Here is a 12,161-nt window from a genome sequence, read left to right as displayed (position 1 = left end):
TGTGTGTGTGTTTGTGTGTGTGTGTGCGTGTGTTTGTGTGGCTGCATCTCTCCTCTGTAGAACAGTACAGCACTGTCCTCACAGGTTAAAGGTCAGGGCTGAGGCATGCGGCTGTCCACATCAGTCCTTATACGACGCTTGACCTTTGACCTCTCTCTGCCCAGGCCGGCTGCCAGCCTGATGCTTTTTCCAAACTGTGGGATGCACAAACCGAAGAAACTGACGCGCTCTCTGCTGTTGGGCACGGTGAATGGACCATACCATCCATCTTTTACAACGGTAAAGTCCAGGATCCCCAGGAGACCAATGGAAAACTTGAATCGTACGGTAACTAGATATGAGCTGGCTCTGGAAAGACTTAGTTGGGAGTGGAGGGGAGGAGTTTGGTGAAAAATGGGGAGAGAAACTGTGAAACTGGTGATGAAGACCATGTGAAACCTCACCTCTACAAGTGAATCAGTTAAGAATAGACATACTGGATAGAGATCAGACTGTGCTGGTTTCACTTCCTCCTCTCACTGAGAGTAAGGCAGAGATTTTAATTTGTTCCTGAAGATAGTGTTAGTCAGAGCCTTTTTTGGCTTCTGGCGAGTTTGTGTGGGCATTTAATACAGTAAATGAGATTCGGCAAATCTCTCTGACTTAGGTCTATTGTTGTTAGCTGGCCTGGCACTATGACTCAGAAGAAGACTTAGCTGAGTACACTCCAACGTCTTTAGTTCTTTATTTATTTTCAATACATTATATGTCAAAAAGACAGAAGTTAAAACAGAAGTAAACTGTCAAGCAAAAGAGTCAATAGTCACGCTAGCATCTCTGTTAGCACAGCAGTGCTGTGAGCTAAATGCTTATTCCATCATGCACATGCTGATGTTAAGCAAACTGACCGTCAGACAGACACTGCCATCACAAGAGCCACACCACTACCACAACAAAAAGTATGCATGTTTCACATAAAATTAAGGACCTTTTTCTTGTTGTACTTTCTTTTTTAGTACATTCACTCAGTAATCAAAACGAAAAGTAAAACCACACCACACAGCTGAGCACAGTGTGTGAATTCAGCCTAACAGATGTTTGATTTCATCATTATCAGCCCCTCTGTGTCACATCCTCATGATGCCTCATCCTATGTTGCAATAGTGACTGCAACAAGTCTGAGCTGGTTCAATTAAACTGTTAACTTAGGTAATGCACGTGTGGCGGAGCAATCAGAGTGTACCTCTCATTTTTTTTCTGTTGCATGCCACCAAGCAAACGCACGCTCAATTAGCCATCAGGCAAATTAGAACAATGTCAGCAGTCTGTTCAGAAGTGTTCATGCCATTTTGAAACAGATTAGCAGCACTGCAGCATGATGCTATCCCCTTACTTTGCTAGAAACTTGGAATACTGACAGTAAAGCCAAATGCTGTGAAAGAAAAACCACAATAGAGATGAAAAATTAAAGATGAAATGATTCCTGCCCAGATGATTACTGTATTTCTTCAGCAACAGAGCAAAGAGCCGTCAAGTATTTAAAAAACAGTGGGTACCTGAACGCCTCACACCAACAACAGCATGCCGCCCAGAGCAGATCTAATCCTGCTTCCGTTCCCCTTCTTTCAGTCTTGACACTTTGACACAGGCCGGAATAACAACAGGTTATTGTTTGTCATTTCAGAAATAGAGGCTGTGCTGCAGCTGAAGCATACCAACGGGCCTGCTGTCCATGACATTCCTGAATACCACATTATTGTCACTGTGTGTACGCGGAAGTGTGTGTGCAGCGTGTGCCAGCGCACACATGCACACAATGCATTGTATCCATTTCCCATATGTGAGGTCTGCTGACAATGATGCACTGGATAAAACACAAAATCTGAATTTAAAAAAAAAAAAAAGTTAATTAATCAGACCTGAAAGAAATCTATAATGTCTCATAAATCACACAGATTCTGTCCTCTGTCATGACTTTATGGATATTCCTGTTTTCTTATGCAAAGACCTTTGTATGGAAGGTGGAAGAAGCAACCAGATTTACTCAAGTAAAGTCACAGTACAACAGTGTAAAAGTACTTCATAAGAAGTAGAATTCAGAATCTTATTCAAGTAAAAGTGTAGAATTATAAGCAAAGTGTGGATAAAACATTGTTAAAGTACTTGTTGAAAGGCTGCTGTCATTGTTATATTACTATATACATTACATTTTTACTGATGCATTATCATGTAAGAAGCATTTTAATATTATAGCTGGTCAGTGTTCAGCTTATTTTAACCACTTTATATACTAGAAATATAGTTAAGTTATATAGTTATAGAAGTTTAATCTAGAAATATTCTCTATCCTAACCAGTAACGGTGTCTAAAGTAGCGAATTCTCCAGTTCAAGTGGTCTTTCCTCTGTGTGTCTGTGACCCACTATGGAGATCCACACACAGCGACAGAGGCCTGAGTAGTCGTCTAGATCAGCATCCCAGTTGAATTTTCTCTCCCTCTTAGACGTATTGAGGGAGAACATTCCTGATTTTACATGCACATCAGCCACATCATGTAAATTATCTGTGCAGAAGTGTTTCAGTCAGTGTTTTCAATTTGTTGCTGCAGGTTGTCGCTAAACGTCTTTTGCATCTTTTCGACCAAGACCTGCTTAAATCCTGTGACGCTGAAACGCAGGGCCGTGAAAATCAGAACGCCAGATGCACAGCAGTCAGCTCAAGGTGCTGTTTCTAGGTGAAATATCTTATATCAAACACATGTAAAGGCAGAGTCAAAAAAAGAGGCTGAACCACGAGACGGGACTGTGCGAGATGCGTTTTCGCCATGTTAAATGACCATAAGTGTAATTCCAGTCAGCGACACGAGAGAGGCCCCCTCTCTGCCCTCCATACCACAGACTGGAGGGAGACGCCAGACCAACACAGGAGGGAGGGGGGAGGGCACAGGAAGAGGGAATTTTAATGCATACTCTTTCCACTACACACACACACACACACACACGAAAGCACATATACTGTATCATATTAACATTTACAATTTAAGCTTTCTGCTGACGCTCTCATTCAGACGGACGTTTGGAAAGAGAGCGAGTATGGCATCGGCGTCGGGCTGAAGGTGATCTTGGAGTGTGCAACCCTGACCCCCCCCGTAGGGTCCAGGATTTCAAGATGATTGCAAAAACTCTGTATTTTTGTGTGTCATCAGGAACAGCAGCTGTGGTCAGATTTCGCTGTGTCGATTGCAATGGCGGCAATTTTTAAGACGTCCATAGAAACTTTTCAAACCACCTGTGAAGCACAATCTACCCTCCCAGCGTGGTGTAAATAGTTCTTGTTGCACCAAAATGTGCATGAAAAAAAGCTTTTCTTCCTCCATCTATTCCAGGTTACACTGTAAGGTGTATTATTTTAATATCATAATGTACCTACAGCCCAAGGCTAATGCAGTATGTAAGCCCTGATGAGTTTATATGAGTTATAAAGTGAATAAGCATAATAACAAAGTATATCTTAAAGTCTTGACATCCATGTGGAGCTTGTGAATGACATCACTGGACAGGGTCTGCACAAACATCAACGCCATTAGTCAGTTTTTGAAGTCAAATATCAGTAACCGTGTTTTTTGAGCGAAGACATCACCGTGACCTTCTGCAGCCACCTCTCCACCTCCTGAGAGCCCCGCTCTGGTCCTCCAGCAGGCTAATCTGACATGGTCTGGTGGTCCGGCTGCTGTGTTTTGGAAAACCAGGCCGTGCAGGGCTCAGGTCCTCGTCTGCTCTGATGTTTGTTTATGTTGGAGCACAGGGCCACTAAGGACAGACAGTGTCCAATTAAAAGCTACACCGTGGGAAGACACAGGGCAGTAAATAACCCAGAGACACAGTGACACTGAGGCATGCTGTCCCGTCTCCACTGCTGGATGCACGGCGCTGGGAAGGTTTCAGTTGAATTTAATAGGCTACAGATTATGTAATGAGAGAAGTAATAAGTTCTGTGCACTTTAACTACTTCATCAAAGTAATGTAACTCACATCATTTGATTAGTTTTTCATGACTTTTCTAGCAAATGTTTTAAACTTGGCACTTCAACAAAAGTCCTAAAAATGCGATTAACCATGGCGGTGTAACCCTCACAGCACTAGTCTACGCTGATTACACATGACTGGCAGATGAGAGGTGGCACAAATTCAAACAAGAGAGCCAATCAAAGGCAGTTCTTAAAATTTGAGCCAATGCTGCCCGGTGAGTGAAGCCTGTCCAGGCATAGAGACAGCTCCCTGTGAGCCATCCTTCCCTTGATGGTGTTGCACTCAAATTTTTCCCAAAGGCTTTAATGACCCACATGAGCTGGAAATATGCCAGAAGAAAGCCTTCCTGCACTCTGAAGAGATGCAAGGCAGCAGAATGAATGTTCTGCATATTAGCTTCTTACTGAAAAGAATATATTTCGGATGTAACTCCTCACTGTGATGGATCACAGCTCCATTTATTTTGTAATTTAATTTAGTAACACCATTACATATAACCAGTTACTCTCCAGCCCCGCAGCTTCGTCACCATTGACCACACTGTGCTGCTCTGCCTCTCGCTGTGACTGTGACCTGGATTCACACCAGTCCTTAAAATCAGTCATCGGGCGTCACCGTGGCTTCAGTGGTGCGAGATGCATACCGTGTAATTGCAATGTCATCGGTTTGAGTTTGGCTGGGACACTTTGTTGCATGGCTTCCCATCTCTCTCATGTTTCCTGCCTGATTCTCTTCTGTGCCCCATCAGATAAAAAGCATAACTGCCCAAAAATAACCATTAAAAACAAGAAAATTCTTTGATGTTGCACCAAATTGTTGCTGTGATCAATTTCAAAGTCATGCAAACAGCAAATTTTCAAAGAGTTTCCAGTGGTGTCAGATGTGCTCTGCCTGGTGTGGGGACTTGTGAGAACACTGGCTCAGTGTAAATATTGAACACCAAACCAAACAAAAAAAGCCAGAGGAGTGAGGAGGTGGGGAAATCAATAGCCTGTGAACGGTCGAGATGAGTCTGAGCTTTTTCCAACAATTTCAACCTCTAATTCATTCCAGTAAGGCTTTTCTCCAGTATTGATGACTAAAAGGCATCAACAGCCCATGAGAAAAACACTTGTAGAGAGCCATGAGGAATACGCAGATTATTCCCTTCATTGTTTAAAGCAATAAAAAAAAGTCACAACTAATACTGTTTAATCCAGAGCTTTGTTCTGCACCACTGTTGTAACTGACTTAAACAGCATTAAAAGGAATTATAAGCAGTATTTTCAAAAGTTAATCCACATATATCACCCGTTCATGTTTATTTATTAACTAATACGATGTGTTGATTTCATTCACAGTTTCAGCATATTGTTATTTCCTACATGACTTTTTGCATCAATGGGAAACTGTCAGACTAAAAGAAGTGGAAAGTCTTGCTCAAGCGTAGTTGCAGCAGAGTTAAGTAGAGTTATTTTATTTTATTTTGTACACTGAGTTTCCTGCAGTATCAGATCTGCTCTCTATGTCTTGTGGCTCAAGAAATTATGCATTCAGAGAAAGCGTGTCTTTGCTGCACTTCCACACCAGACTGAACGCTCCCACATGGGAAGATGAAGATGGAGCTGAAATCTTTGATTGCGTCTAATTGGTCTGATTGGAAGTGCAGCATCTGAAATGACAAAAACAGAAGATGAATATGCGCCTCCACATGTTTCATTGTTTTCTCCATAAATAAAGATACTGAAATCATTAAAGTTGTTCTCCGAGCCAGCTTTCGTATTTTAAGTGACTTCATTTTCACTGTCTGACACGTTATGGATTCAACCAGGCTGAATGATGAGTGGAGTCCTGGCTGCAGCCTGCAGCTCTATGGCGCCTCTCCGTGGTCACATGTATGCAATACAACTTTGTGCTCACAGCTGTCCCAAAACAAACTCATTTCCCAGATGTCCATACGCTGTTATCGCACTGCCTTCAAAATAAAAGCCTGTACTATGTGAATAAAGGTTTTATTTTGAAGATCCCTAACGGAAGTGTTCGACTCTGTGCTTATCCTGCAAAGTAATTTCTACTCTAAACTGTGGAGCCTGCGTTGCTCCTCCCAGTCTCCCCAGTGGCTGACCAGAGAGTGTGCAGACCTGAGCAGACCGGCAGAGTCTGAGTCCATCACCCGCTGAAGACACTGAAGCTGTCAGACTGAAGATGAGGCTGCTCCCGGTGGTCCTGGTCATGGTGGCCGTCGCTTATTATGTGTATACCCCGCTACCTGACAGCATCGAGCAGCCGTGGAAGGTGATGCTGCTGGATACTGGATTTCGGACGGGGATGCACCTGGTGAGAGATGTTTTCATTCGGGGGTAAATCCTGGTGCTGTGGGTGCAGTAAGTGGACTGCATCTGAGAAACAGATGGATGCAGCAGGTGTGCAAATTCAGCTTCACCTTTCTCTGTGCACATGTTTAGCTCGAAATAAAAAGTATCACTGGTAAGTGTCATTGATAGCAGCTGTTTTCTGAAATGTTAAGTTGCATGTGCTGCATGTTTGAGAAACTTAGAGCTACTATAGTGATAAAAGATACACCTGTTAACCCACAGCTCAGTAGAGCCTGTGCAGACTTTGACCTCACCTTCTGAAGCCAAGTGTTGAATGAAGTTAACACTGAAGCACACCTGTAGTGTCTTAGAGCATATAGAATAGTTGATGCACCAGCGTCTCATCATACGTATTTAAATTGGTGTTATAAAAATGGCGTGCAGAGCCATAAAACCAAAAATCTGGGGCACAGCATGAACTGCTCTGGTTTCTTTAGCAGCATGAAATGTACAAACTTTGTGAAAGAGCTTGATTTTGAAACTGTCATGCTCTCTGTCATGGTGCCAATCTGGTGCAAAGCAGACATCAGGGAGTTCACTCCGGCCTGCCTGAGGACAGTCAACTCTTCGCCCTCACCTTTGTTCTACATATTGAAACGGGCACTGTATGTGAAAAGCACTGATATCTGTTATTGCCTCACTGGCTGAGGCAGATTGCACATTAAAGTTCCTCTCATTAAATTTATTGTGCGCCAAAGCAGGTAGTACTGTTTGCGTATTTTATTGTGTTGGGGGGGGGGGGGGGGTGACATCACTTGAGGCAGTTGATCAGGCCTCGCACAGCTCCCTCTGCAGCCACTAATGGCTTTATTCTACTTTGTTTTTGCACACATACAGTAGTGCTCCCCTACATCTGTCACCAGACTTTGATGTGCAAAACTGATCAGGTATCAGTTTGGATGTGATTCATATTAAATACAGTTTGTCATTATTCTGCAATATTGCACTGCTTATGCTAACATGAGCTCATATCCATCACATCTTGTGCAATATGACGCAATTTTTACAGTGTTGTATATTTTTTTTTACTGTGCAGAAGTACAAACACTGTATTTATTATCCGTATTTGACTCATGTGCAATTTAATGTCAGTTTTTTTCATGGCAGCAGTATTCTTATAATATTGTACATATAAATAGCTTTTTTTTTTTTTTATCTCTCTACGCCTCTCTTTTTATACTTTGCTTGCTGCAACAATTTAATTTCCCTGATGTGGGATTAGTGAAGTTTTATCTTATCTTACTTTATTATAAAACTGTTGCCTTTATCAGATGCATTGGTTTGGTCAAAGCAGGCCACTGACTCAGGCTGCCATAAAAAGCCATTCTAATCATTTACTAACAGTGAGGTTTACAGATTAATAGTGAGATTAGGAATCGGTATCAGGGGTTGAGGTCAGAACTACATTGGTCAAATTTTCAGCAGAAGACAATGAGAAAAGTAAATTTATTACGAAAAGGCCATCACGTCTCAGTGTAGCTGGCTGGCTCTGAGCCTCCTCTGCTCCAAGCAGCTGTCTGCTGGCTTTGGCTCAACCTGATTATTGAGACAGTCTGAGATGTTCATGGGCAGGAGGGCAGACAGACACAGCAGTGAGACGCAGTGCAGGAGGACAAAGGTGACTGGGTGAGATAAATGTGTCCTCCAGTGGTTTTCCTTTCACACGTCTTGAATCTTCCCTCTGTGTGCTGAGGAACTACACTCAGGTGCAGTTTCATGTCCTCATCCTGTCCCCTCTCTGTCCTCAGTCCTCTTTGAAGACTTGGCTGGGCTTTGGCCATCACATGGAGTACATCAAGTTCATGGTAGAGTTCTCCGATGACACACTGTTGAGGGTGCTCGGTTCTGATTCCGGCCGATGGCCCGGAGTGAAAGTCAGCGACATCACTTTCGCCGGCATCCCGGTCCGTGTTTACGAGCCCCCGGCTGGAGGGGAGGGTCATCTGAGGAGGGGGGTTATGTTTATCCATGGAGGAGGCTGGACCCTCGGCAGTGCCAGTGAGTACAGGCACTCCTGCTGTCCTCAAGTAGAAATACATAAAATAAAGTCAGTAAATGATGAAAATTTGAGACCATAGATGTTTTCCTGAACCATATAATCACAAATGTTTTTGCTCTGCAGGTGCTAATAGTCCCCCTAGCGTTAGTAGCACAGTTGCCCTTGGACCAGCATGAATTTAACTACAAACACAACTTTGACATCTTAAATTTGCCCTGATGTAACCTTCAAGGGGAAAAACTTTGTCCAGATGAAACAAGAGGTGTTTGTGAAGTACATGCACATACTCACCATTAACTAGCTTCTTATTAGCATGCACATTAGTAGCATACTGGCTCTTTATTGCGCGTTGTAAAGCCATAATTAATGCCTTTAATTATTAACAACACTGACTATACTTTTGACTATCACTAAGCAGTAATTAGGAGGGAAAACTGGCCTAGTAGTTGTAGAATATGGTCATGCAGAATAAAGCATTAGTAAGAGCTTTATAATGACCAATAAAGAGCCAATATGCTACAAATACATGTTAACAAGCAGCTGGTCACTGGTGAATATGTGCACCTTAATGCAAAGTGTTACCTGTAGTTTCTGTGTGCACGTCTCCCCCTAAAATTTGAAATAAATAATTCAGCCAGCTCTTTTTTTTGGTACTTAACTTTTCTTCCATCTCCCTCTGGCGTCCTCAGAGATGGCGGCATATGACATGAACTGCCGTATGATGTCGGACGAGCTCAACGCCGTCGTGGTCTCTGTTGAGTAAGTGCGTCTCCTCCTGCAAAACTAATGTACCGTTTGGATGTTTTTCTGCTCGCTGAGACAGAAACCGACGGAATCTGAAATTTGACAGAAATAACATATTTGAGATAAATTAACTGACCTCCATGTGTCACTGGGGGAGTGACCCTATAACTACAGGAAGAGTGCTTAATATCACATGCTCCAATGTCAATTTATCTGATCAATCTGCTCATGTGTAGGTATCGTCTGTATCCAGAGGCGCACTTCCCAGTGCCATATTTAGACTGCCTTGCTGCTGCCAAGCACTTTTTGTCCCGAGAGGTTCTGACCAGGTACGCCATCGACCCTGAACGCTTAGCTGTGTCAGGTGACAGTGCTGGAGGAAACCTGGCTGCTGCGGTTGCTCAGGAGGTACAGACAGAAGCCATCTACTGTAGGAAAGTGTGCACTGCGGACAGAAATCAAGAGATTAAAGCCTCATGTGTTGTTTTATATTTTCCCAGATCTCAGCAGATGACACTGTGAGTGTGAAATTCAGCGTCCAGGCGTTGATATACCCCGCGCTCCAGGCTCTGGACTTCAAAACGCCCTCCTGTATGCAAAACGAATATGTACCCATCCTCTACCGGTCCTTCTTGGTCCAATTCTGGCTGCAGTACCTCGCTGGTGACATCTCCCTGTATTCCCAGTGCATGGCGAACAACCACAGCTCCTTACAGCACTCAAAAATCACCCCAGAGCTGAGGGCGCGGCTAGACTGGACCGTCCTCCTGCCCCCGAAATTCAAGAAGAACTACAAGCGTGTGATTGTAGAGAAAGGTTCACAGGGGGCAGCGAAGGAGGTGCCAGGGCTGCTGGACGTGAGGGCATCACCACTGCTAGCAGGACCGGAGGTTTTGGCTAAATGCCCGCGGGCGTACATCCTAACATGTGAGTATGATGTGTTGAGGGATGACGGGTTGATGTACGCGCGGCGCTTACAGGACGCAGGCGTCAAAGTGACCAGCGACCACTTTGAGGACGGCTTCCACGGATGCTTCAACCTCATAGCCTGGCCGTTTGAATTCGATGTAGGCAAGAGGGCACTCAGGGCTTACTTGGACTGGCTCAAGAACAACTTGTAAGGGTGTTTGTGTGTGTGCTACTGAGTGAACGTGTCTTCATGGGAGAATGCATGTGTGTCCCTGATACAAATGCACTGAATCACAGACTTGCTAAGGGTGTGTACATCTGCTAACTGTAAGAACATAATATTAAACCTCAGGGTCCTCATGTGCCTGCAGACACACACACACACACACACACACACTCACACACACACAAAACCTCAGTACAGATGAAGTTTACAAGATATTTTTAGGATTCTTAAAGGTCTGCAGTGGAGAAGGGCTGATAAGGGCTCACCAGCATACAACGATTCTTAGTAGATGCAGAAGAATACTTGACATAGCAGCTATGAACCTTTCCACGAAGGGATGAGTTCATCAGCTGCTTCCACAATATTTCACAAGGGTTGGAAAAGTATGATTAGTTAGAAACCTCCGATCAAAAGTTTAGCAGCGACGGTGATTGTGGGACCCATTTTGTCACAACACCTCATAAATCCATTGTATTACCAGTGCTAAAAGAATAGAAAAACAAGGTTTGACGCAATCCAGGCCGTTTCAACACTGCTCACTGAGCAGATGGTGATGTCAGTCTGTGTGTCGGTGCATCACTGCAACTGTTAAACTGATTGCTTTGAACTTTTGCACAGAGGATAAATCCTAATGACGTTAGTTAACCCCTGATTCTCCCTCTAGCGCCACCACAAGGTTGACATTTGTGGTTTTGAGTGAAATACCTCAACAACAATCAGAGGGCTGGTTGTGAAATCTGGCACGAACACAGTCATGCCGCCCTCAGAGTTACTTAACTCTGTTTGTCCCTTAACCTTTCCTCCAGCGCCGAGATCACATCAAAAACATTGATTCATTTCTCGTGACAATCCCATCAGCCTCAGCTGGTGTTGAGCGCTAATTAGCCAATGCTAGCACGCTAACATGCTAAACTAAGATGGTATTGTCATTCTGACATAACATGGGACAGATAACATTTCTAAAGGATATTCTGTGTTTCAAATTCTCTCCACAAAAAAAGAAATCAAGCCATGCAGCTTTCTTAAGGTCTTTTTTTACTGTTCTTGTGGACTTTTGGTGTGTTTGACAGCTCAGCCAGCTGTAGGAAACACCCATCTTTAGCTTCCTGCTCCTCAACAAGGCAACGTCTTCCCTGACAGATGATGCTGGCACTTGACAATCACTGACAAAATGCACTATTCTCTTGATTTTCATTGCATTTATCATTCATACTGTGTTCTATAACTGTAGGCCTAATTAGGCTACAGGAAAATCTGTGTCTCCTGTGAGTTTAATGTTTTCTTGAATGAATGAATCACTGAAGTTGCATTCGCTTGTCAGTAGCAGCCCTAAAATGAGCAGTATATCATTCTCCTCAGTATCCGCTCTGCGGGGTTAGCACTGGCTATAGAGATGTCCGACATTTCTGTCAGATTTCATCCATGCAACACTTCTAAAGATGTCTGTGTTTAAAATGAGAGGCTGCAAGAGCTTCAAATAATGTCATTTTACTTCGAAATCTAAGTTTCCCGTCTTTGAAGCATTTCTCGTGGGACGCAGATTTCCTCTGTGTCTCCGCTGCTGTCGTGATTTATGAAGGAACCGATGAAGGGTGTCAATAAAAAAACAAGCAATCACACTCATGAAGCACAAACACTTCCTGTTTATTTGCACCTTGAAAAAACCCCAAATCCATTTCCAGATGATGTTATGCCTGATCAAATGTGATATTGTGTGTGTTTTCAGTTTCAGTGAATCTGGTCAAATATGGTAACATGGGCCTTATAAAAGTCGAAAAAATATGTCAGTAACATTCAAGCTGCAGCGAGTCAACAGGAGGGAATGCTCTTCATGCATAAAAAGCATGCTTGAATTGATGATTCAGACATGCATGTTGTTCATTACTTAATGTGCAGCTGCTCTCTGATAAACATTAAGTACAA

The 12,161-nt window shown here is 43.3% G+C and overlaps 1 protein-coding gene across 1 annotated transcript; it reads left to right on the top strand.

Annotated features, from left to right (window-relative positions):
- The first annotated feature begins 6,052 nt into the window (after positions 1-6,052).
- LOC143331704 (neutral cholesterol ester hydrolase 1-like) lies at positions 6,053-11,860 on the top strand. The gene is made up of 5 exons (XM_076748825.1): positions 6,053-6,322; positions 8,109-8,358; positions 9,049-9,118; positions 9,340-9,511; positions 9,604-11,860. Exons 1-5 carry the CDS (start codon positions 6,191-6,193, stop codon positions 10,222-10,224), a joined length of 1,245 nt encoding a protein of 414 aa, XP_076604940.1. The 5' UTR covers positions 6,053-6,190; the 3' UTR covers positions 10,225-11,860.
- The last annotated feature ends 301 nt before the right edge of the window (positions 11,861-12,161 follow it).

This window comes from Chaetodon auriga, chromosome 14, assembly GCF_051107435.1.
Source record: "Chaetodon auriga isolate fChaAug3 chromosome 14, fChaAug3.hap1, whole genome shotgun sequence".
Classification (NCBI taxonomy): domain Eukaryota; kingdom Metazoa; phylum Chordata; class Actinopteri; order Chaetodontiformes; family Chaetodontidae; genus Chaetodon; species Chaetodon auriga.
This window is presented reverse-complemented; position numbering and strand designations above follow the sequence as displayed.